Source organism: Salvelinus fontinalis, chromosome 38 (assembly GCF_029448725.1).
Source record: "Salvelinus fontinalis isolate EN_2023a chromosome 38, ASM2944872v1, whole genome shotgun sequence".
Lineage (NCBI taxonomy): Eukaryota > Metazoa > Chordata > Actinopteri > Salmoniformes > Salmonidae > Salvelinus > Salvelinus fontinalis.
Window position 1 is genome coordinate 23,439,169 of NC_074702.1, and position 23,759 is coordinate 23,462,927.

Genomic DNA, 23,759 nt, shown 5'->3' on the forward strand with positions numbered 1-23,759 from the left:
AGGAAGTACTGAGCCATCACTATCTCCTGACTACTGCAGCAGAAATGGCAATTCAGCTTATAGCTGGTAATTGTGGTCAGGACACTATGACCTTATTCATGTGTATGGTGACTAAGAGGGATGGGGGTGGGGCATACTATTTGTCCCTGGGGTAAGAATTGGCTCTGTCTCATAGACGCCAAGAGATGGAGGGCCACAAGCAATGCTAATTCTATATGATGTCTCTGCGCTATTGCAGTGAGCTATTTTAGCCTTCCTTGAGTAACATTCTGACGAGAAATATTTGAGCCATGATGTCATCTTTACAAATGATATTCCGACATGAGGTTTACAGCTAATCATGCTAACCCTGTCTTAGGACTATGTCACAAGGTAGAAAAGTGACAGGATCTGGGTCTGGGTTAAGCAGGCAGTGTGAAGGCAGAGGCAGACAACAAAAAGACAGTTCAACCCATTTATTTTAAGGACTGGTGTTTACCAAGGTTTCAGCACAAAGTTTCTCAATTCAATTCGATTTCATCGTCTCCATATTTCATTTACATAAACATCCTTTTCTCTTACGTTTAGCTTAAAATCCATGTTAGGTAAAACCATCATACAACTTACAAACCAAACAAAAAGGGACACAAGCAGCAACACAAGCCAGCAGGCAGGAGTCCATTATCACTTAATCATACAGCACAAAGTACATTTGCCTTGTGCTCTAATGAAACATTTCAGCCTTAAGCTCTGTTGCAACATGGATCCACCATGCCTCTGGACTGCATCACTTTCTGTGGGAGTCCGCCTGGAACACAAAAACAAGGGGGTTTAAATACACAATTAAAAATCACATTATACATTAATCGTCCAATAGGAATGCTTGATTGTTACACATTGTTACATAAAATAATGTAACAATTACCCCTTTGTAAATTAATGAAATAATTACATGCATAATAATAATCCTGTCAAAAAGTGATTGTTCGCCTCGTAGCCTGTTGTATTGACTAGTGTTTCCTTGTACTGTATCTTCCCCGATTTGTCCACAACCACTACTAAATCCCTTATTAGCTCTGATCTCACAAACCTACAAGGGAAGTCACCTCATTCATAAACACATGCAGATAGATGGATTCACCATTTGCAACCATCTTCACCGCATGAGACTGGTTGGTACCCAAGAGTCCTGACTTCTTAGTTGTCTCACACCTGCAACCACTGGTGGGACAGGAGACATCTCACTCAGAGGCAGAAGATCATATCACCATCATCCCATCTCATCTCTTTGTCTGGTGACAGTGGCTCTCCCACACAGTTAACTAATGGCCTGCCTTGCCCCTCCCTACGCGAGAGAGAAAGAGAGAGAGTGAGAAGGGAGTGAGGGTGGGGAGGCTGCAGCCTACCAGCATCCCCAGGGCCCCTTGCCTGCCTCGCTCCTGCTGCTCGCTGCTCCTGTGGCTCAGTACCAGAGTCTCCTGGCTGGGATCACAACCCTGCGAGTCAGCCCAGAGAAGATCTGCTGTGTGTGGAACTTCCCAGTCTATTCTCCTGTTTAGTCCTACTCTGTCTCAGTCTGCACTGACAACTCTCTGAGCTGCCCTTCCACCATCTCCATCATCATGGCTGTGGGTTCTGCTCCATGGGCCTCCCCACTGGCCCTGGTACTACTGGCAATCGCCCTGGCAGTGCCAGCTCTGGGAGGGTGCCCATCCGCCTGCCGGTGCTCCTTCGCCATGCTGCAGTGCCTGGAGCCCAATGGCATTGCCTCTATACCCGCGTTGGCACTACAGGAGAGCGAAAACGTCACGGAAATGTGAGTGCAGTTGGTTGCTTGGATGGTTGGTTGGTTGGTTGGTTGGTTGGTTGATTGGTTGGTTCTGCTGGTTTTGTTGTGTGTGTTTGTCAAGTGCTCATGTTTTGCTTATCTATCTGTTGGCTCAGTCTTCGATGGGATGTCTGGTAGTGTGAATAATGAGTTGGGTTGGCATAATGGTTAATCCATTGCTTTGCTGATCTGATGTTGGTTGCGTGACCGGCTTGAGCTGTTTGAAGCAATGCTGGGCGTGGAACAACAAATACATGTCTTAATAGGAGAAGGTGAATATAGTCCAGTATAGAGTTTAATCAAGGTGATTGGTTTCCATTCATTTTCATGGAGAGGGGAGTTACGTGACCCTAAGGATTGAGTACATTTTGTATGACCACCGACCTTCAGTGTGTGTTAGTATGGTGATGAGCTGGTTAGATAACGGACTTCATTTGAAATGGTGTTCTTGCTTTGATGATTGCTTCTGCAAATTAGATTGGTAAAAGACACTCTGTGCAGGCTCTTCTTGTGAAGTTTCACAGGACTGTTATTACAATTACTAAAGATTAAAAGTCCATGAGATTCAAAGAGTATGTATCAAAGTATTCAGAGATGATCCGTCTTACATCTTATCAGAGACTTCTACTCCTAGTCCTCTTTCCATGATTTGTACAACTGGAGTTTCTCAATTTCTGTTTCCAGTGAACAAATTCCACTCCACGAACTCATCAAATTGAACTCCCCTGCTTTGAGTTGGGGTTACAGAGTCTGTTTGATCTTGTGTCTGGTGGTTTCGCATGGGCTGTACTGGGGCGCGAGATGCTGTAAGAGAACACTGTCGATAAGAGCAGAGTTGGTGGTAGTGGAGTGATCAGGTCTGTGGGATTGTGCTGATATTCATACTGCTTCACTGATACTCTGCCTTGGTGACTGCAAACAATCTCTTCCCCATCATGTATCATAGAGGCACTATAGCAGCAAGGTGTTCAGATACATACATCCTTGCCTGGTGAGGGTCATCCTCGCAAACCCATTGAGAACATGTGGTTGTGCAGGAGGCTTGTGGTTCCCCGAAGGACTATTAACCAACGGATTATACATACTTAAGTAAAACTGCATAGAAGAGACACATAATATTTTAAAGGGTACACAGTATACTCCACTTAAAGATGTGCTACGGGATCCAGATTCATATTGCATGAATTGGATTTGTTACATATCACACAAATTGCAACATTCAGATGATATTCCACAAAATGGATGACATAGTACACAATTGGATGATGTAGTACACAAAAAACAGGGACCACTTTTAGCTCATGAGCACCACTTTCAAAACTGTCTGAAACTATACAAAAGTTGGAAAATTGATCTTTAATTAAGCAATTATATGTTACTTTACAGTACACAGCTCTGTCCACTCTTTTCAGAGAATTGGAAAATGGCTGTTATACTTAGGCTATACAGTACTGAAAATGGAACACAGAACGAAATGCTGTTTGCTGTAATCCCATGCTGTTCTGTCTTTGTTCCTCTCTACTGCTCTCAACAATTAACACTCAATCTAGCTCGTTAAGGGAGAGACTGCCACTGCAACATGTCCAGCTAGTACTTAACTTTCTCCCTCCATGCCTCTCTCTCTCTCTCTCTCTCTCTCTCTCTCTCTCTCTCTCTCTCTCTCTCTCTCTCTCTCTCTCTCTCTCTCTCTCTCTCTCTCTCTCTCTCTCTCTCTCTCTCTCTCCTCTCTCTCTCTCTCCTCTCTCTCTCTCTCTCTCTCTCTCTCTCTCTCTCTCTCTCTCTCTCTCTCTCTCTCTCTCTCTCTCTCTCTCTCTCTCTCTCTCTCTCTCTCTCTCTCTCTCTCTCTCTCTCTCTCTCTCTCTCTATATATATATATATATATATATATACACTGCTCAAAAAAATAAAGGGAACACTTAAACAACACAATGTAACTCCAAGTCAATCACACTTCTGTGAAATCAAACTGTCCACTTAGGAAGCAACACTGATTGACAATAAATTTCACATGCTGTTGTGCAAATGGAATAGACAAAAGGTGGAAATTATAGGCAATTAGCAAGACACCCCCCAAAACAGGAGTGATTCTGCAGGTGGTGACCACAGACCACTTCTCAGTTCCTATGCTTCCTGGCTGATGTTTTGGTCACTTTTGAATGCTGGCGGTGCTCTCACTCTAGTGGTAGCATGAGACGGAATCTACAACCCACACAAGTGGCTCAGGTAGTGCAGTTCATCCAGGATGGCCATTCAATGCGAACTGTGGCAAAAAGGTTTGCTGTGTCTGTCAGCGTAGTGTCCAGAGCATGCAGGCGCTACCAGGAGACAGGCCAGTACATCAGGAGACGTGGAGGAGGCCGTAGGAGGGCAACAACCCAGCAGCAGGACCGGTACCTCCGCCTTAGTACAAGGAGGTGCACTGCCAGAGCCCTGCAAAATGACCTCCAGCAGGCCACAAATGTGCATGTGTCAGCATATGGTCTCACAAGGGGTCTGAGGATCTCATCTCGGTACCTAATGGCAGTCAGGCTACCTCTGGCGAGCACATGGAGGGCTGTGCGGCCCCACAAAAAAATGCCACCCCACACCATGACTGACCCATCGCCAAACCGGTCATGCTGGAGGATGTTGCAGGCAGCAGAACATTCTCCACGGCGTCTCCAGACTCTGTCACGTCTGTCACATGTGCTCATGTGCTCAGTGTGAACCTGCTTTCATCTGTGAAGAGCACAGGGCGCCAGTGGCGAATTTGCCAATCTTGGTGTTCTCTGGCAAATGCCAAACGTCCTGCACGGTGTTGGGCTTTAAGCACAACCCCCACCTCTGGACTTCGGGCCCTCATACCACCCTCATGGAGTCTGTTTCTGACCGTTTGAGCAGACACATGCACATTTGTGGCCTGCTGGAGGTCATTTGCAGGGCGCTGGCAGTGCACCTCTTTGCACAAAGGCGGAGGTAGCGGTCCTGCTGCTGGGTTGTTGCCCTCCTACGGCCTCCTCCACGTCTCCTGACGTCCTGGCCTGTCTCCTGGTAGCGCCTGCATGCTCTGGACACTACGCTGACAGACACAGCAAACCTTTTTGTCACAGTTCGCATTGATGTGCCATCCTGGATGAACTGCACTACCTGAGCCACTTGTGTGGGTTGTAGACTCCGTCTCATGCTACCACTAGAGTGAGAGCACCGCCAGCATTCAAAAGTGACCAAAACATCAGCCAGGAAGCATAGGAACTGAGAAGTGGTCTGTGGTCACCACCTGCAGAATCACTCCTGTTTTGGGGGGTGTCTTGCTAATTGCCTATAATTTCCACCTTTTGTCTATTCCATTTGCACAACAGTATGTGACATTTATTGTCAATCAGTGTTGCTTCCTAAGTGGACAGTTTGATTTCACAGAAGTGTGATTGACTTGGAGTTACATTGTGTTGTTTAAGTGTTCCCTTTATTTTTTTGAGCAGTGTATATATATATATATATATAATCTTATCAGTCAGTACCTGTGGCTTAACTTGTTACTTAGAACTCCAGCAGAGTTTTAAGCAATTCAATCAATAAGCAAGAGCTGCTCTTTCGGCATGTGTTTCAGGGGAACAAACAAGAAAGCATTAACTGTGGAACAGGGGCCCAAATTCATCATGCACTAAGTTATAAATTAAATTCAGTGGATTGTCAGCGGATGCCCGTCTGAGAACACTAGATGAAATTTGACCCACTTGACTCAATCCAATAAGCATGGGGGCGATTGGTGATTCTCATTCCACCTGTCCTGCAATTACATTACCGCTCCGTGGGTCAAATAAATATCTGTGTTGCGTAGTGACAGACTGAAACAATAGTGCCTCACTGTTAAAGAAGGAAATATTTGGTGATGGAGATGTTTGGGGCACTGCCCAGCGGGTAAAAATGGCTGCAATGATGTCTGGCTGATGTCTTTAGTGATGTCATGGTCAGGTTGTATACTGACTGTAAAATGAAATTTTTTCTGATCAGAAAGAGAAGTCTTCACCTGGTTGTGATCTGGTTATCGGTCGTCATGTCAACCAGATACCAATAAAAATACATGACACATTTCCCAGGTGTTGACGTGAAAAAGGGTTGGGTGCTGCTTTTTAAGCTATCATATTTGGCTATACTGTATGTGAAAAAGCTTTGAATTTTTCTTGATAAAATTGTTCAAGTGGAGGAAAATGTTTCCCCCATGGTCCTTTTATGCTGCTTTACTTTTGGTTATTGATACAGTAATATCATAAATATCATATATAACAGTCCATATAAAATGTACATTTCTGGCCACGTTGTGTACAAATGTAGGATCTTAACCTGTTGCAGGATAACTTTTCTGCAATGCAGGAGGTTTAAAAAGGCTTCTGACGTTTATAATTACATTTAGACATTTCAGACTTGATTTTCCCTTATGGAAAATGTATCAACCCCTACAAGAATGTCCAATAATTATAATCTGCATAATACTTCACATTTCCTGTTGCTGCAAGGTGATTTTCCTGCTGTAGCAAACTGGCTCAAATTATGATCTTACATCTGTACAGTACACTCTTTAAAAAAAAGGATTCCAAAGGGATTCTTCGGCTGTCCCATAGGAGAACCCTTTTGGTTTTCATGAAGAACCCTCTGTGTAGGGGTTCTACATGGAATCCCCAAGATGGTTTTACCTGGAACCAGAAAGGGTACTTCAAAGGGCTATACTATGGGGACAGACAAATAAACCTTTTAGGTTCTAGATAGCACATTTTTGTTCTAAGATTGAACATACAAAGAGGTTCAAGATACTGTAGTTCAAGAGTAAGGCAAAGTGACCTTGTGTTAAATGAGTGTTGAGTTGACATACTGTCCCCTCGTGAAATAATAGGTGCGTCTGGAAAAGTGGAAAATGACTCATTGAAGAGAATTTACCATCAGCAATGTCAAATGAGAGTCTCGCAAGAAGACAAATGGTTTTTCCAAGTCTTCTCTACAGTAGATTTAGTTTTGATATTAGCTTTGTGGTTTGTTTTCTTTGCATCTGCGTTGGTCTGGTTATGCTATCAGTTGTCAGGCTCTAGTCCACAAAGGCCCATGGTTTGGACAATGCACTCATGAATTTCACTATAAAATATAATACTCTGTGCTGTACTGTGTCAATTCAGTACCTTTTTAGGGCTTTCATCACATTTAATACATGTACAACCTTTTGTATTGGTCATTATATTAACTGTCCTGCTTTGCCTGGATTGCTGTGGGTAAAAATTATTGATAACAATAAAGATAATTTTCCGTTCAAACATTTTGTTTTGTTGATTATAATAAGCCTATGAAGCTCATTGTTCCTAGACAGTATTTTAGTATTTTACTTTTCAGCAGAATTTTTTTTGTTGCTTTAGAAAAAAATGTACTCAAATCAACTCTGAATGTAATTGTATTTCTTTTTGGTTTCTTTACCCAGTTACATCGAATATCAAGCCGACCTGGAGAACATTACAGAAGTAGACCTTGCCAACTATAGAGAGTTGAAGAATCTGTGAGTAACCTTGCATAATATGTAATATGTACAGTATTTTTCTAATGTTGTATGATAATATGTTTATAGATGTCTGTTTGTATTACTGCATGAAATACATACGCGAAATGTGCTACAATACACCTAGCAGTTGATTTTATTGACTTGGCTTTAAATGTTTGGTTGGTCCCTTTTATTGATTGAGTGGTCTTCTCCACACTCCACCCTCCCTATTCAACCTCTCCAATATACCCTCTACCTTGTTATAGCAATCTGCAGTACTAAACTTTACAACTCAACATTTCATTTCCTTTATGTCTCTTTCAATCAAGGGGGTAAACCTCCTGTGTTGCACATTAGCCATTATTCTGAGCAGACACCTGCAGTCCTGTACAGTAATTTAATTTCAATTCTTCTTCTGAGTACCTTACAACTTCTGTATTCAAAGAAAGGAAATGGTCTGGAGCTAGCTAACACAGCTAATACAGACTGGCTAACATACACACTATGGATTTACTGTGGCTAACTAGTAGCATAATCAGTGATTCACACTTCCTGTTCTGTCTTTTGTTGTTTCTGTCGTGTTTCTCCCTCCAGCACGGTCACGTTCTGCAGGCTGGCGTACATCTCGGCTAATGCTTTCCAACACAACATCAAGCTCCAATATGTGTAAGTGTCCTTGGCTTTACAAAGGGATTGTCTTTCCTTGTCATGTCTCGACCCATGCTTGGGTCAGGCTCTTTGTTGCTGTCAATTAAGGGGAAGCCTCCCGAGCCTTGAGATCTTGAGCTTATTATTCAAAAAATATAAAAACTGCATAACAATAGATTTAGGCCGGAATACAGATTCAAATTACTGAAATGTAATCATAATGAATTTGATACCATTTTATTCAACAGTAACACTGTGTAAGTTATTTAGGCACAGAATGCATTGGTGTAGTATCAGAGGCTCAACAGTAGTGCGTCCTGTGGGACAGATTCTGACCTCTGATCTAACAGCGTGTTAAATTTGTTTTACAAGAAACATGCCATTTCAATTTAAAGCTAACAGGATTGGGTTGACACAATGTAGACCAACCTGTTTTTACAAGTGTAGTCACAATCAACGTACAACCTATTGGACCACGTTTAGTATATTGAAATGAATTGGATTCCACTTGTTAGAAAGTTTGAATCAACTATATTTGAAAAACAAACACTGATCGATGAATCGTAGATTACTTTTCTGATGTTTGTGTTTCTAACACCGTGATCCAAACTTTCTCACAAATGGAATCCTTCAACTACCTTCTAAAGACACACTGTACAGCACACTAGAAACTAGCAAACTAGCATTAGTGTTGTACGTATGTAGTGTTGGGAGTAGTGTACTACATGTTGTACAACTAGTAATTTAACTACATTTTGCACTTGGTTGTAGATGAACTACATTTGAAGTCGGAAGTTTACATACACCTTAGCCAAATACATTTCAACTCAGTTTTTCACAATTCCTGACATTTAATCCTAGTAAAAATTCCCTGTTTTAGGTCAGTTAGGATCACCACTTTATTTTAAGAATGTGAAATGTCAGAATAATAGCAGAGAGAATTCTTTATTTCAGCTTTTATTTCTTTCCTCACATTCCCAGTGGGTCAGAAGTTTACATACTCTCAATTAGTATTTGGTAGCATTGCCTTTAAATTGTTTAACTTGGGTCAAACGTTTCAGGTAGCCTTCCACAAGCTTCCCACAATAAGTCGGGTGAATTTTGGCCCACTCCTCCTGACAGAGCTGGTGTAACTGAGTCAGGCTTGTAGGCCTCCTTGCTCACACACACCTTTTCAGTTCTGCCCACAAATGTTCTATAGGGTTGAGGTCAGGGCATTGTGATGGCCACTCCAATACCTTGACTCTGTTGTCCTTAAGTCATTTTGCCACAACTTTGGAAGTATGCTTGGGGTCATTGTCCATTTGGAAGACCCATTTGCGACCAAGCTTTAACTTCCTGACTGATGTCTTGAGATGTTGCTTCAATATATCCACATAATTTTCCTCCCTCATGATGCCATCTATTTTGTGAAGTGCACCAGTCCCTCCTGCAGCAAAGCACCCCCACAACATGATGCTGCCACCCCCGTGCTTCACGGTTGGGAAGGTGTTCTTCGGCTTGCAAGCATCCCCCTTTTCCCTCCAAACATAACAATGGTAATTATGGCCTAACAGTTCTATTTTTGATTCATCAGACCACAGGACATTTCTCCAAAAAGTACGATCTTTGTCCCCATGTGCAGTTGCAAACCGTAGTCTGGCATTTTTATGGCGGTTTTTGGAGCAGTGAGTTCTTCCTTGTTTCATTTTTCGCACCAAAATACATTTGTCTCTAGGAGACAGAACGCACCTCCTTCTTGAGCGGTATGACGGCTGCGTGGTCCCATGGTGTTTATACTTGCGTGCTGTTGTTTGTACAGATGAACGTGGTACCTTCAGGCGTTTGGAAATTGCTCCCAAGGATGAACCAGACTTGTGAAGGTCTACAATTTTTTTCTGAGGTCTTGGTTGATTTCTTTTAATTTTCCCATGATGTCAAGCAAAGAGGCACTGAGTTTGATGGTAGGCCTTGAAATACATCCACAGGCACATCTCCAATTGACTCAAATGATGTAAATCAGAAGCTTCTAAAGCCAGGACATAATTTCTGGAGTTTTCCAAGCTGTTTGAAGGCACAGTCAACTCAGTGTATGTAAACTTCTGACCCACTGGAATTGTGATATAGTGAATTAATTATAAATTAAATAATCTGTCTGTAAACAATTGTTGGAAAAATTACTTGTGTCATCCACAAAGTAGATGTCCAAACCGACTTGCCAAAACTATAGTTTGTTAACAATACATTTGTGGAGTTGTTGAAAAACAGGTTTTAATGACTCCAACCTAAGTTTTTTTTATCATGTGTAGGTGTAGCTAACTACTGGAAATACACACTACTTTTTTTATCAAATAAAATAAAATATGATTGAAGTAGGCAAGAATTTCCTTACTTTTTCGTCATCAGACCTGCCTAATTGTCACATAAAATATTATTTTTGTTTTTAATAGAATAAATTACAAATTCTGTTAACATCTGACTCCAGATTGATCTGTTCTTGCAGTCTATGACATTTCAGAATTAGATATTGTAACGGTTTTCTTCCATTGGTGAAGGAGAGGACCCACATGCAGCGTGGCTAGTGTTCAACATATTTAATAAACAAAGAGACGAATACGTGAACACTATACAAAATAACAAATGTGAAAACCAAGACAGACCTATCTGGTGCAGAACACAAAACACAGAGACAGGAATCAATCACCCACAAAATCCCAACACAAAACAAGCCTCCTATATATGATTCTCAATCAGGGACAACGATTGACAGCTGCCTCTGATTGAGAACCATATTAGGCTGGACACAGAAACAGACAAACTAGACACACAACATAGAATTCCCACCCAGCTCATGTCCTGACCAACACTAAACAAGCAAAACACGTAAGAACTCTGGTCAGGACGTTACAGTACCCCCCTCCTGAGGTGCGGACTCCGAACACACCCCTAAAACTCAAGATGAGGGTCTGGGTGGGCATCTGTCCGCGGTGGCGGCTCTGGCGCAGGACGAGGACACCACTCTACCACTGTCTTTGTCCCCCTCCTTAGCGTCCTTTGAGTGGCGACCCTCGCCCCCGACCTTGGTCTAGGAACCTTCACCAAGGCCCCCCCTAGATAGAGAAGATGGCTCAGGACAGAGAGGTAGCTCAGGACAGAGAGGCAGCTCAAGACAGAGAGATAGCTCAAGACAGAGAGGTAGCTCACGACAGAGGGGCAACTCCGGACTGAAAGGCAGCTCCGGACTGAGTGGCAGCTCCGGACTGAGTGGCAGCTCCGGACTGAGTGGCAGCTCCGGACTGAGTGGCAGCTCCGGACTGAGTGGCAGCTCATGACTGGAGGGCAGCTCATGACTGGAGGGCAGCTCCGGACTGGAGGGCAGCTCATGACTGGAGGGCAGCTCATGACTGGAGGGCAGCTCATGACTGGAGGGCAGCTCATGACTGGAGGGCAGCTCATGACTGGCAGGCAGCTCATGACTGGCAGGCGGCTCTGGCAGCTCCTGACTGGCTGGCGGGCTCTGGCAGCTCCTGACTGGCAGCTCCTGACTGGCGACTCTGGCAGCTCCTGACTGGCTGGCGGCTCTGGCGGCTCCTGACTGACGGACGGCTCTAGCGGCTCCTGACTGACGGACGGCTCTAACAGCTCGGGACAGACGGGCGGCTCTAACGGCTCGGGATAGACGGGCGGCTCTAACGGCGCTGGGCAGATGGATTGCTCAGATGACGCTGGGCAGACGGATGGCTCAGACGACGCTGGGCAGACGGATGGCTCAGACGATGCTGGGCAGACGGATGGCTCAGACGACGCTGGGCAGACGGATGGCTCAGACGACGCTGGGCAGACGGATGGCTCAGACGACGCTGGGCAGACGGATGGCTCAGATGGCGCTGGGCAGGCAGATGGCTCAGACGGCGCTGGGCAGGCAGATGGCTCAGACGGCGCTGGGCAGACGGATGGCTCAGACGGCGCTGGACAGACGGATGGCTCAGGCGGCGCTGGACAGACGAGCAGTGCAGGCTGCGTTGGGCAGACGGCCGACTCTGACCTGCTGAGGCGCACAGTAGGCCTGGTGCGTGGTGCCGGAACTGGTGGTACCGGACTGGAGACACGCACCTCAAGGCTAGTGCGGGGAACAGGAACAGGGCACACTGGACTCTCGAGGCGCACTATAGGCATGGTGCGTGGTACCGGAACTGGAGGTACCGGGCTGAGGGCACGCACCTCAGGGCGAGTGCGGAGAGAGGGAACAGTGCCTACAGGGCTCTGGAGACGCACAGGAGGCTTGGTGCGTGGTGCCGGAACTGGAGGTACCGGGCTGAGGGCACGCACCTCAGGGCGAGTGCGGAGAGAAGGAACAGTGCCTACAGGGCTCTGGCGACGCACAGGAGGCTTGGTGCGTGGTGCCGGAACTGGAGGTACTAGGCTGGAGACACGCACCATAGGGAGAGTGCGTGGAGGAGGAACAGGGCTCTGGAGACGCACAGGAAGCCTGGTGCGTGGTGTAGGCACTGGTGGTACTGGGCTGGGGCGGGAAGGTGGCGCCGGATATACCGGATCGTGCAGGCGTACTGGCTCCCTTGAGCACTGAGCCTGCCCAACCTTACCTGGTTGAATGCTCCCCGTAGCCCGACCAATGCGGGGAGATGGAATAACCCGCACTGGGCTGTGTAGGCGAACCGGGGACACCATTCGTAAGGCTGGTGCCATGTACACCGGCCCGAGAAGACGTACTGGAGGCCAGATATGTTGAGCCGGCTTCATAGCACTTGGCTCAACGCTCAATCTAGCCCGGCCAGTGCGGGGAGGTGGAATAACCCGCACCGGGCTATGCACACGTACAGGAGACTCCGTGCGCTCTTCTGCATAACACGGTGTCTGCCCGTACTCCCGCTCTTCACGGTAAGCATGAGAAGTGGGCGCAGGTCTCCTACCTGACTTCGCCATACTACCCTTTAGCCATACTACCCCCCCCCCCCCCCCCCCCCCCCAATAAATTTTTGGGATTTCTTCTCGGGTTTCCGTGCTAGCTGCGTACCTTCATAACGCCGGTTCCTCTCTCCGGTTGCCTCTGCTCTCCTAGCTGCCTCCAGCTGTTCCCATGGGAGGCGATCCTTTCCAGCCAGGATCTCCTCCCATGTGTAGCAACCCTTGCCGTCCAAAACGTCCTCCCAAGTCCATTTCTCCTGGTCCCGCTGCTGCTGCTGCTGTCGCTGCTGCCCGTTGCCACGCTGCTTGGTCCTAGTTTGGTGGGGGATTCTGTAACGTTTTCTTCCATTGGTGAAGGAGAGGACCAACATGCAGCGCGGCTGTTCAACATAGTGTTCAACATATTTAATAAACAAAGAGACGAATGGGTGAACACTATACAAAATACAAAATAACAAATGTGAAAACCGAGACAGACCTATCTGGTGCAGAACACAAAACACAGAGACAGGAAACAATCACCCACAAAACCCCAACACAAAACAAGCCTCCTATATATGATTCTCAATCAGGGACAACGATTGACAGCTGCCTCTGATTGAGAACCATATTAGGCTGGACACAGAAACAGACAAACTAGACACACAACATAGAATTCCCACCCAGCTCATGTCCTGACCAACACTAAACAAGCAAAACACATAAGAACTCTGGTCAGGACGTTACAGATATGTTAATTTCCACAAAAGTAGTTTGGATTAAGTGAACTACTTTTTAAAAGTAACTTTAGTTAAACAAACTATGTTTTTCTTGACGGTAGCTTTAGTGTAGCTTAACTTCTTACAGTGTGAGGTAGTTGGTAGCTTGGTAAACTATATTTTCAGAGTAGCTTCCCCAATACTGCCCGTATCCATGCCAATCATCCCTCCATCAGTAGCTGACCCCTGTTTCCACCATCTTGTCCTCATCATCTTACTAAACATGTGTGACATGTCCGATGTTGTTTATCTGAAAGACAGCCGGTTTGGGAGGAGGAGGGGGTGTAGAGGGAAGGGTACTGAATGGGGTTCAGGGATGATGGGGGGGGGGGGGTTCTGATGAAATCGGAGAAGACTTCCACCAGTCACCATTTACTCGCTCACTTTGGTAGATTATCGACAACTGCTGCATAATAAATACACTCCACTAAGGGTCCATTATCGCTTAATCAATATTTCGAGCACGGGGTTTGTGGGGTGTAACAGATGTGTCTCTTAGATTGGGAGCGCCACCCAAAATGGGTGAGAATATGGGAGGGGCTCTGCTACTGTACTTGGGGGGCAATTTCTCAAGACATACCAGGATATTTTCTCCTCCACCCCTTTCCTTGTTCCTTAAGATATTTAGGTGTGGTATATGGCCAATATACCGCGGCTAAGGGTTGTTCTTATGCACGACACAACGCGGAGTGGTATATTGGCCATATATCACAAACCCCCGAGGTGCCTTATTGCTATTATAAACTGCTTACCAACGTAACTAGAGCAGTAAAAATACATGTTTTGTCATACCCATGTTATACGGTCTGATATACCACGGCTGTCAGCCAATTAGCATTCACAGCTCGAACCACCCAGTTCATAAATGAAGATGCTGTGCGTGAGCACAGCTAGGAGCAGCTGCCATTCCCGGCCATCCTCCCTTCCCTTGTGGCCCGGGAGGAATCGAGCTGGTAATAGATAAGCCCCAATGGCTAACCCATCTGACATGAACTTTTGGGAGCAAGGAAAACAAATAATTGAAACCCTGCTGGCCCCCATTGGCCCTGCCAGAGTGAATATGTATCGGTTGCATGAGGTGCCTCCCCAGTGTGGTCCGCTGTCATCTTCTGAGAGGTTTTATTTACACCCTCTGCCAGCACAGAAGCATTTCAGAGCAGTCATGGTGATCTGCAGCACGTTTAAAAAGATACACTAGGGATACATAGGGGATAACATATCTAAGCAGTGATATGCCTCATAAATCCACATTGTCTTTTGATTTACAATAAAGTGCAGCACATCTGAATGTACAGTAGGTCTATGAAAGCTACATCTGCCAATCGCCTGCAACATTTCATATTTTTTATCAAATGAATTCACCTCATACTCATATTCACCTCATTCACCTCATACTAATACACAATATTTGATATAGTAAAATCTGTTCTCCTTTCTCCTCTTACAAGTACAAGCAGCATCATCAGGCTAATATAACTCGAGCACTCTGGTAGTGTTCGATGGCCATGCATAACGACCACCGTCTCAGAGAAGTGTTTGGGCTCATCACCTAATGTACAGAACAGTGAGACAACAGCAAGAGGTGTGCCAATGATGTTTGTGAATGTAGCACTTGATGTAAAAGACTTGCCTGGGTAATTAAGCCGAGTACATTTGATGTAAAAGACTTGCCTGGGTAATTAAGCCGAGTACATTTGATGTAAAAGACTTGCCTGGGTAATTAAGCCGAGTACATTTGATGTAAAAGACTTGCCTGGGTAATTAAGCCGAGTACATTTGATGTAAAAGACTTGCCTGGGTAATTAAGCCGAGTACATTTGATGTAAAAGACTTGCCTGGGTAATTAAGCCGAGTACATTTGATGTAAAAGACTTGCCTGGGTAATTAAGCAGAGTACATTTGATGTAAAAGACTTGCCTGGGTAATTAAGCCGAGTACATTTGATGTAAAAGACTTGCCTGGGTAATTAAGCCGAGTACATTTGATGTAAAAGACTTGCCTGGGTAATTAAGCCGAGTACATTTGATGTAAAAGACTTGCCTGGGTAATTAAGCCGAGTACATTTGATGTAAAAGACTTGCCTGGGTAATTAAGCCGAGTACATTTGATGTAAAAGACTTGCCTGGGTAATTAAGCCGAGTACATTTGATGTAAAAGACTTGCCTGGGTAATTAAGCCGAGTACATTTGATGTAAAAGACTTGCCTGGGTAATTAAGCCGAGTACATTTGATGTAAAAGACTTGCCTGGGTAATTAAGCCGAGTACATTTGATGTAAAAGACTTGCCTGGGTAATTAAGCAGAGTACATTTGATGTAAAAGACTTGCCTGGGTAATTAAGCAGAGTACATTTGATGTAAAAGACTTGCCTGGGTAATTAAGCCGAGTACATTTGATGTAAAAGACTTGCCTGGGTAATTAAGCCGAGTACATTTGATGTAAAAGACTTGCCTGGGTAATTAAGCCGAGTACATTTGATGTAAAAGACTTGCCTGGGTAATTAAGCCGAGTACATTTGATGTAAAAGACTTGCCTGGGTAATTAAGCAGAGTACATTTGATGTAAAAGACTTGCCTGGGTAATTAAGCAGAGTACATTTGATGTAAAAGACTTGCCTGGGTAATTAAGCAGAGTACATTTGATGTAAAAGACTTGCCTGGGTAATTAAGCAGAGTACATTTGGTGGCACCAATGTGTCCACCCAGAGAGTAATTCTAAGCAGGTCCGCATTGTTCTGCACTGAGTGATCATATCTTGGGATTAGTTCAGTATGATTTATTTCAACAACATAAAAACATACATTTTACAAAACCATCTCTCCAGATGAATGTTTATTTACTTCATCCCAAAAATGATTATAGATTACACAAAAAAAGTATATTACAGACTTGGATTTTTGTCCTCATTATGGCAGCATTTGAGAAAACAACAGGTGTCAGACACATGGTAGAACAGAAAAACTCATTTGAATAGATATAGCAAATGCATGTGTAAACATAACAGACAGCAAGGCTATAATGACTGCTGATTGTTTGTGTGTGAATGTGAGGACTCTTGACACGCTGGACACCTAAAGACGAGCATATGGAAACAGTGCAAAAAGAAAATGATCCCTTTTTACTGGTATTTGTTTTAAGTATTGAGCTGTTTGCCATACACAGACCATTCTTATGCAAAACTCAACATGGGTGAAAAGAGGGGGGGAATCATAGGCTCAACAACAAATTGTATAATACTGTATTTAGATTTTTTGCCATTTCTATGCTGAATATCCTGTTGGATAGATGTTGTCTCCTTATTGTATCACACAGAAACCTGGCATCTAACTCCCTGGAGCATATCAGTTGGAAGGTGTTCCATTTTCTTCCCCTGCTCAACCTGTGAGTAAAACACCCCTCAGAACATCCCTTCTGTACTCTCTTCAACTAGTCTGTGACTGAAATATCAACTCAAAGAGGGTCACTTTGTATGAGCAACATAGACCCCTTTCACTCTGTTTTGGAACTGATTGCAGAGAATTTTCAACACATATTTCACTGATGAATTGTTTTCTATGTTGAGTTTTTACTCTCTATTCACTCCCCTTTTTCTTAAATTCTAGAATGTTCTATTTGTAGTGTGCGTCTTTGATAATAACGACCTTGAATACTTTGTATAGTCCTATAGAAAGAAGAAGAAGGTTACACGATTGAGAGAGAACTTTCGGACTTAACAGACCGATTTTCTCTGTGTTCCTTTTCAGGGTTTTGAGGGACAACCCCCTTGAGTGCTCCTGTGATATCCATTGGCTGCAGCAATGGCAGCTTAACGACCACAGTGACCTTGACAACCAACCGCTACATTGCCTCTCCAATGGCCATGCCCGAAGGTTGGACTCCTTAGTGATGGAGAATTGCAGTGAGTTGAATTGCTAAATTTTTACTCAGTTCAGAGATTTAAAAAAAAAGTTTAGTAATATATGCATGAATAGCATATACACGTATAGTTCAACCATTGTAGAAGTAGTCTGACAAGGCTTTATTAAACTTTATTGCATTAGTGGCATTGCTGATTGGATTACTATTAAACGCCATTATCGACATTTAGTACCCCAGTCCAGACCATAGATTTTCTAACCCATTCTTGGTCCATTGTTTTGCAGCTGTACCGGATGTCGCCATTGTCCATGCCAACACCAAGGTCCAGGAGGGGGGCAACCTGACATTTGTGTGTCAGGTGACAGGAGTGCCCATGCCTGTAGTGAGGTGGCGCACTAATAAACTGCTGTCTCGCTATACTGTACAGGTACTGAATGATGATGTCACATGGACATACTGATTAGGGAAAACCAGCTAGATCAGTGTTTTTTCAGAGATATTGCACAATGCACTTTTTGTTCCCCTTAATATGCCTAACATCTGTCAAAAGACAAACTCTAGTAACATGATCAGGGTCACATTTGAAGGAAATATTCTGAACTAAAAATAAAATAGTATTATGGTGTATTTAGGATTCCTTATTGTGTACATTGTCATAATCCTTCAGACTCTGCTTGCATCTCAGATGTCTCCATGATTGTTGTAAACCCCTGTTGTCCTCTGTGTTTTGTTCCATCTGCAGGAGAGGTTCTGGGGATCCACTTTGGAGCTGGAGCTGCAGCTGTGGAATATGTCCTCAGAAGACAACCTGCACAACTTGACCTGTGAGGCAGAGAACCGGGCCGGGCCTGGCGAAGAGAAAGTGACGTTGGACATTGAATGTAAGTGCCAATGAACTATTAAAGCTGTCAGGGTGTTGAAAGCTGAAAGACTCAGTGAGAGCTGTCATACTGCAATGAAAGCAGGAGAGGTAGAGAAAAATTGTGTCAATTTTCCTCTCGCTGCAATGTGTATAGCCAGAGATTTCCCTAGAATGAAATACTTAGTATTAATAATTGTGGCAAAAAATAAGCCCACCTTGTCACTTTGCCTTAACATGCCACATGTCTTTCGTTTTTATTATTATTATCAGTTGTCACTCAATAATACATTAGTACAGTGGCAATTTTAGCATGTAAATCTTGGCAGAGCAATTTTTTTTTTTTAAGCATACCAGCAAAGCCACTACACAACACAACAGTAAACAATACATTACTTTCACTATAACGGGGACAAACGGTACCAACAAACTGTCTTCTGTCCAAACAGCAGAATTTTATTTTCAGCGCAATGGAGTGAATCCTTACCCCACTACACCTGGATATCAGCAGGTGTCACGTTCCTGACCTGTTTTCCTTGTTTTTGTATTTGTTTAGTATGGTCAGGGCGTGAGTTGGGGTGGGCATTCTATGTTATGTGTTTCTATGTTTAGGTTCATTGTCTATTAGCCTGATATGGTTCTCAATCAGGGACAGGTGTTTTACGTTTCCTCTGATTGAGAACCATATTAAGGTAGGTTGTTCACACTGTTTGTTTGTGGGTGATTGTCTTCCGTGTCTGTATGTATGTTCGTACCACACGGGACTGTAGCGTTTGTTTGTAGTCTGTACCTGTTCGTGCGTTCTTCGTGTATTTGTAAGTTCTCATGTTTAGGTCAGTCTACGTCGTTTATTTGTTTTGTAGTTTGTCAAAGAGTTTTCGTGTTTCATCGGTCTGTTAATACATTTTCATTATGTATTCACAACCCGCTGCGCCTTGGTCCGCTCATTCACCACAAGACTACCATTACACAGAGCCTTGTCTGGCAGCAAAACAATTAATTCAGCCTCATAGCTGTTATGACTGACTTGCTTAAACTAATGTGGTTTCTACTGACAATTGAGATGTACAAACTATGGCATGAGGGAACGACGAGCGGATAAGAGGCAATCCATAATTCCGATTAAGACATTAACAAGCCAGCTAAGACGGACGTTGTCAATATAACTATTTGTTCAGCACTTTTGAAATGTACAGCGATTCAGAAAATGGGTAGTTATTAGAGTATTCTCTCTGTACAACAACTCAGAACAGTAGGATACATAAACGGGGCATATATAAATATATACAGTGCATTCGAAAAGTATTCAGACACCTTTACCTTTTCCACATTTTGTTAGGTTTCAGCCTTAGTCTAAAATTGACTATACTCATCAATCTACACATATTTTATTTATTTACTTAACCTTTATTTAACTAGGCAAGTCAGTTAAGAACAAATTATTATAATGACGGCCTAGGAACAGTGGGTTAACTGCCTTTTTCAGAGGTAGAACGACAGATTCTTACCTTGTCAGCTCAGGGATTCAATCTAGCAAGCGTTCGGATACTGGCCCAACGCTCTAACCACTAGGCTACCTACCTCCGCATAATACCCCATAATGACAGAGCAAAAACGGTTTTACATTTTTGCACATTTATAAAAAGAAAATACCTGAAATATCACATTTACATAAGTATTCAGACCCTTTACTCAGTACATTGTTGAAGCACATTTGGCAGCGATTACAGCCTCAGGTCTTCTTGGGTATGACGCTACAATCGTGACACCCCTGTATTTGGGGAGTGTCTCCCATTCTTCTCTGCAGATCTTCTCAAGCTCTGTCAGGTTGGATGGGTAGTGTCGCTGCACAGCTTTTTTCAGGTCTCCAGAGATATTTGATCGGGTTCAAGTCTGGGCTCTGGCTGGGTCACTCAAGGACATTCCGAGACTTGTCCCGAAGCCACTCCTACATTGTCTTGGCTGTGTGCTTAGGGTCGTTGTCCTGTTGGAAGGTGAACCTTTTCCCCATTCTGAAGTCCTGAGCGCTCTGGAACAGGCTTTCTGTACTTTGCTCCGTTCATCTTTCCCTCGATCCTGACTAGTCTCCCAGTCACTGCCGCTGAAAAACATCCCCACAGCATGATGCTGCCACCACCATGCTTCACCGTAGGGATGGTGCCAGGTTTCCTCCAGACGTGACACTTGGAATTCAAGCCAAAGAGTTCAATCTTGGTAACATCAGACTAGAGAATCTTGTTTCTCATGGTCAGAGTCCTTTTGGTGCCTCCTGGCAAACTCCATGCGGGCTGTCCTGCATTCTACTGAGGAGTGACTTTCATCTGGCCACTCTACCATAAAGGCCTGATTGGTGGAGTGCTGCAGAGATGGTTGTCCTTCTGGAAGGTTCTCCCATCTCCACAGAGGAACTCTGGAGCTATGTCAGAGTGATCATCAGGTTTTTGGTCACCTCCCTAACCAAGGCCCTTCTCCACTGATTGCTCAGTTTGGCCGGGCGGACAGCTCTAGGAAGAGTCTTGGAGGTTCCAAACTTCTTCCATTTAAGAATGATGGATGCCACTGTGTTCTTGTGGACCTTCAATGCTGCAGAAATGTTTTTGGTACTCCTTCCCAGATCTGTTCCTCGACAAAATCCTGTCTTGGACCTCTAAGAACAATTCCTTTGACCTCATGGCCTTGCTTTTGCTCTGACATGCACTGTCAACTGTGGGACCTTATATATACAGGTGTGTGCCTTTCTAAATTATGTCCAATCAATTTAATTTACCACAGGTGGACTCCAATCAAGTTGTAGAAACACCTCAAGGATGATCAATGGAAACAGGATGCACCTGAGCTAAATTTCGAGACTCATAGCAAAGGGTCTGAATACTTATCTAAATAAGGTATTTCTGTTTTTCTAAAAACCAATTTTGGTTTTGTCATTATGGTGTATTGCGTGTAGATTGATGAGGAAAAACATTAATTTAATACATTTTACAATAAGGCTGTAACATAACAAAATGTGGAAAAAGTAAAGGGGTTTCTGAATGCACTGTATAAATATATATATATATACACTGCTCAAAAAAATAAAGGGAACACTTAAACAACACAATGTAACTCCAAGTCAATCACACTTCTGTGAAATCAAACTGTCCACTTAGGAAGCAACACTGATTGACAATAAATTTCACATGCTGTTGTGCAAATGGAATAGACAAAAGGTGGAAATTATAGGCAATTAGCAAGACACCCCCAATAAAGGAGTGATTCTGCAGGTGGTGACCACAGACCACTTCCCAGTTCCTATGCTTCCTGGCTGATGTTTTGGTCACTTTTGAATGCTGGCGGTGCTCTCACTCTAGTGGTAGCATGAGACGGAGTCTACAACCCACACAAGTGGCTCAGGTTGTGCAGCTCATCCAGGATGGCACATCAATGCGAGCTGTGGCAAGAAGGTTTGCTGTGTCTGTCAGCGTAGTGTCCAGAGCATGGAGGCGCTACCAGGAGACAGGCCAGTACATCAGGAGACGTGGAGGAGGCCGTAGGAGGGCAACAACCCAGCAGCAGGACCGCTACCTCTGCATTTGTGCTAGGAGTAGCACTGCCAGAGCCCTGCAAAATGACCTCCAGCAGGCCACAAATGTGCGTTTGAGCCAATGGGTGGTATACAGAAGATAGCCCTGTGTGCTAAAAGACCAAGTCCATATTATGGCAAGAACAGCTCAAATAAGCAAAGAGAAACAACAGTCCATCATTACTTTAAGACATGAATGTCAGTCAATACGGAACATTTCAAGAACTTTTAAAGTTTCTTCAAGTGCAGTCGCATAAACCATCAAGCGCAATGATGAAACTGGCTCTCATGAGGACCGCCACAGGAAAGGAAGACCTCTGCTGCAGATGATAATTTCAGTTACCAACCTCAGAAATTGCAGCCCAAATAAATGCTTCACAGAGCTCAAGTAACAGACACATCTCAACATCAACTGTTCAGAGGAGACTGTGTGAATCAGGCCTTCATGGTCAAATTGCTGCAAAGCAACCACTACTAAAGGACACCAATAAGAAGAAGAGACTTGCATTGGCCAAGAAACACGAGCAATGGACAATAGACTGGTGGAAATCTGTCCAAATTTGAGATTTCTGGTTCCAACCTGTCTTTGTGAGACGCAGAGTAGGTGAACAGATGATCTCCTTGTGTGGTTCCCACCTTGAAGCACGGAGGAGGAGGTGTAATGGTGTGGGGGTGCTTTGCTGATGACACTGTCTTTGATTTACTTATAATTCAAGGCACACTTAACCAGCATGGCTACCACACCATTCTGCAGTGATACACCTTCCCATTTGCTTTGCACTTAGTGAGACTATTACTTATTTTTCAACAGGACAATGATCCAACACACCTCCAGGCTGTGTAAGGGCTATTTGACCAAGGAGAGGGATGGAGTTCTGCATCAGATGACCTGGCCTCCACAATCACCCGACCTCAACCCAATTGAGATGGTTTGGGATGAGTTGGACCGCAGAGTGAAGGAAAAGCAGCCAACAACTGCTCAGCATATATGGGAATTCCTTCAAGACTGTTGGGAAAGCATTCCAGGTGAAGCTGGTTGAGAGAATGCCAAGAGTGTGCAAAGCTGTCATCCAAGAAAATGGTGGCTACTTTAAAGAATCTCAAATCTAAAATGTATTTTGTATATTTGTTTAACACTTTTTTGGTTATTACATGATTCCATATGTGTTATTTCATAGTTTTGGTGTCTTCACTATTATTCTACAATGTAGAAAATAGTCAAAATAAAGGAAAACCCTTGAATGAGTAGGTGTGTCCAAACTTTTGGTACTGTATTTGTATGTCCAAACTTTTGACTGGTACTGTATATGTACCTGCCCTGAATGATGGATAGCCACTGCATTAGTAATACATCACTGTAACGTTACATTAGTTATGCATTATATTTATTGTCCCATTTTACTCATTTATCAACCATACACGGACAAAGACCTCAAACAGATGACAGAACAAAACAGACATTATACTGTCAGAGACTGTGGTTTTGCCTTAGCCCAGCTTTTCTACTGAAAAATATCTGAATTGCAGCAAACTGTGGTCCCACAGAAGAGAGTCCGTCAATGCATTAGCAATACATTACAGAAAATATTGGCCAAACAATATCATTTCACCAACTCAGTGACACTCATTGGGAAATAAATCCCAAAAAGAGTTGCAGCCAAATGCATGAGCATCGAGGGACAGTTAATGAATGTCGGGAGGAAAATGGGCTGATAAGCGTGGTAAGATTCGATAAGAGCCCCGGCTAATGGACTTCTCCCTCCCACTCCGGAACACAGTATTCGTCCGGAGTGATTGGCAGCCTGTAAGTGCGTTAGCGCGGCTAATCTATCAACATCAGTCCCCCTGGTGGATGGACACTCATTAACCG

The 23,759-nt window shown here is 44.0% G+C and overlaps 1 protein-coding gene across 1 annotated transcript in view; it reads left to right on the top strand.

Annotated features, from left to right (window-relative positions):
* The first annotated feature begins 1,559 nt into the window (after nt 1-1,559).
* The window catches only part of LOC129837834 (high affinity nerve growth factor receptor-like), a 41,000-nt gene continuing 18,800 nt past the window's right edge, over nt 1,560-23,759 (top strand). Inside the window, exons 1-7 of the mRNA XM_055904297.1 lie at nt 1,560-1,795; nt 7,248-7,322; nt 7,899-7,970; nt 16,926-16,994; nt 17,357-17,511; nt 17,756-17,898; nt 18,214-18,352. Of these exons, the coding sequence (XP_055760272.1) occupies nt 1,602-1,795; nt 7,248-7,322; nt 7,899-7,970; nt 16,926-16,994; nt 17,357-17,511; nt 17,756-17,898; nt 18,214-18,352 (847 nt within the window). The 5' untranslated portion in view covers nt 1,560-1,601. The remainder of the gene's footprint in view (nt 1,796-7,247; nt 7,323-7,898; nt 7,971-16,925; nt 16,995-17,356; nt 17,512-17,755; nt 17,899-18,213; nt 18,353-23,759) is intronic.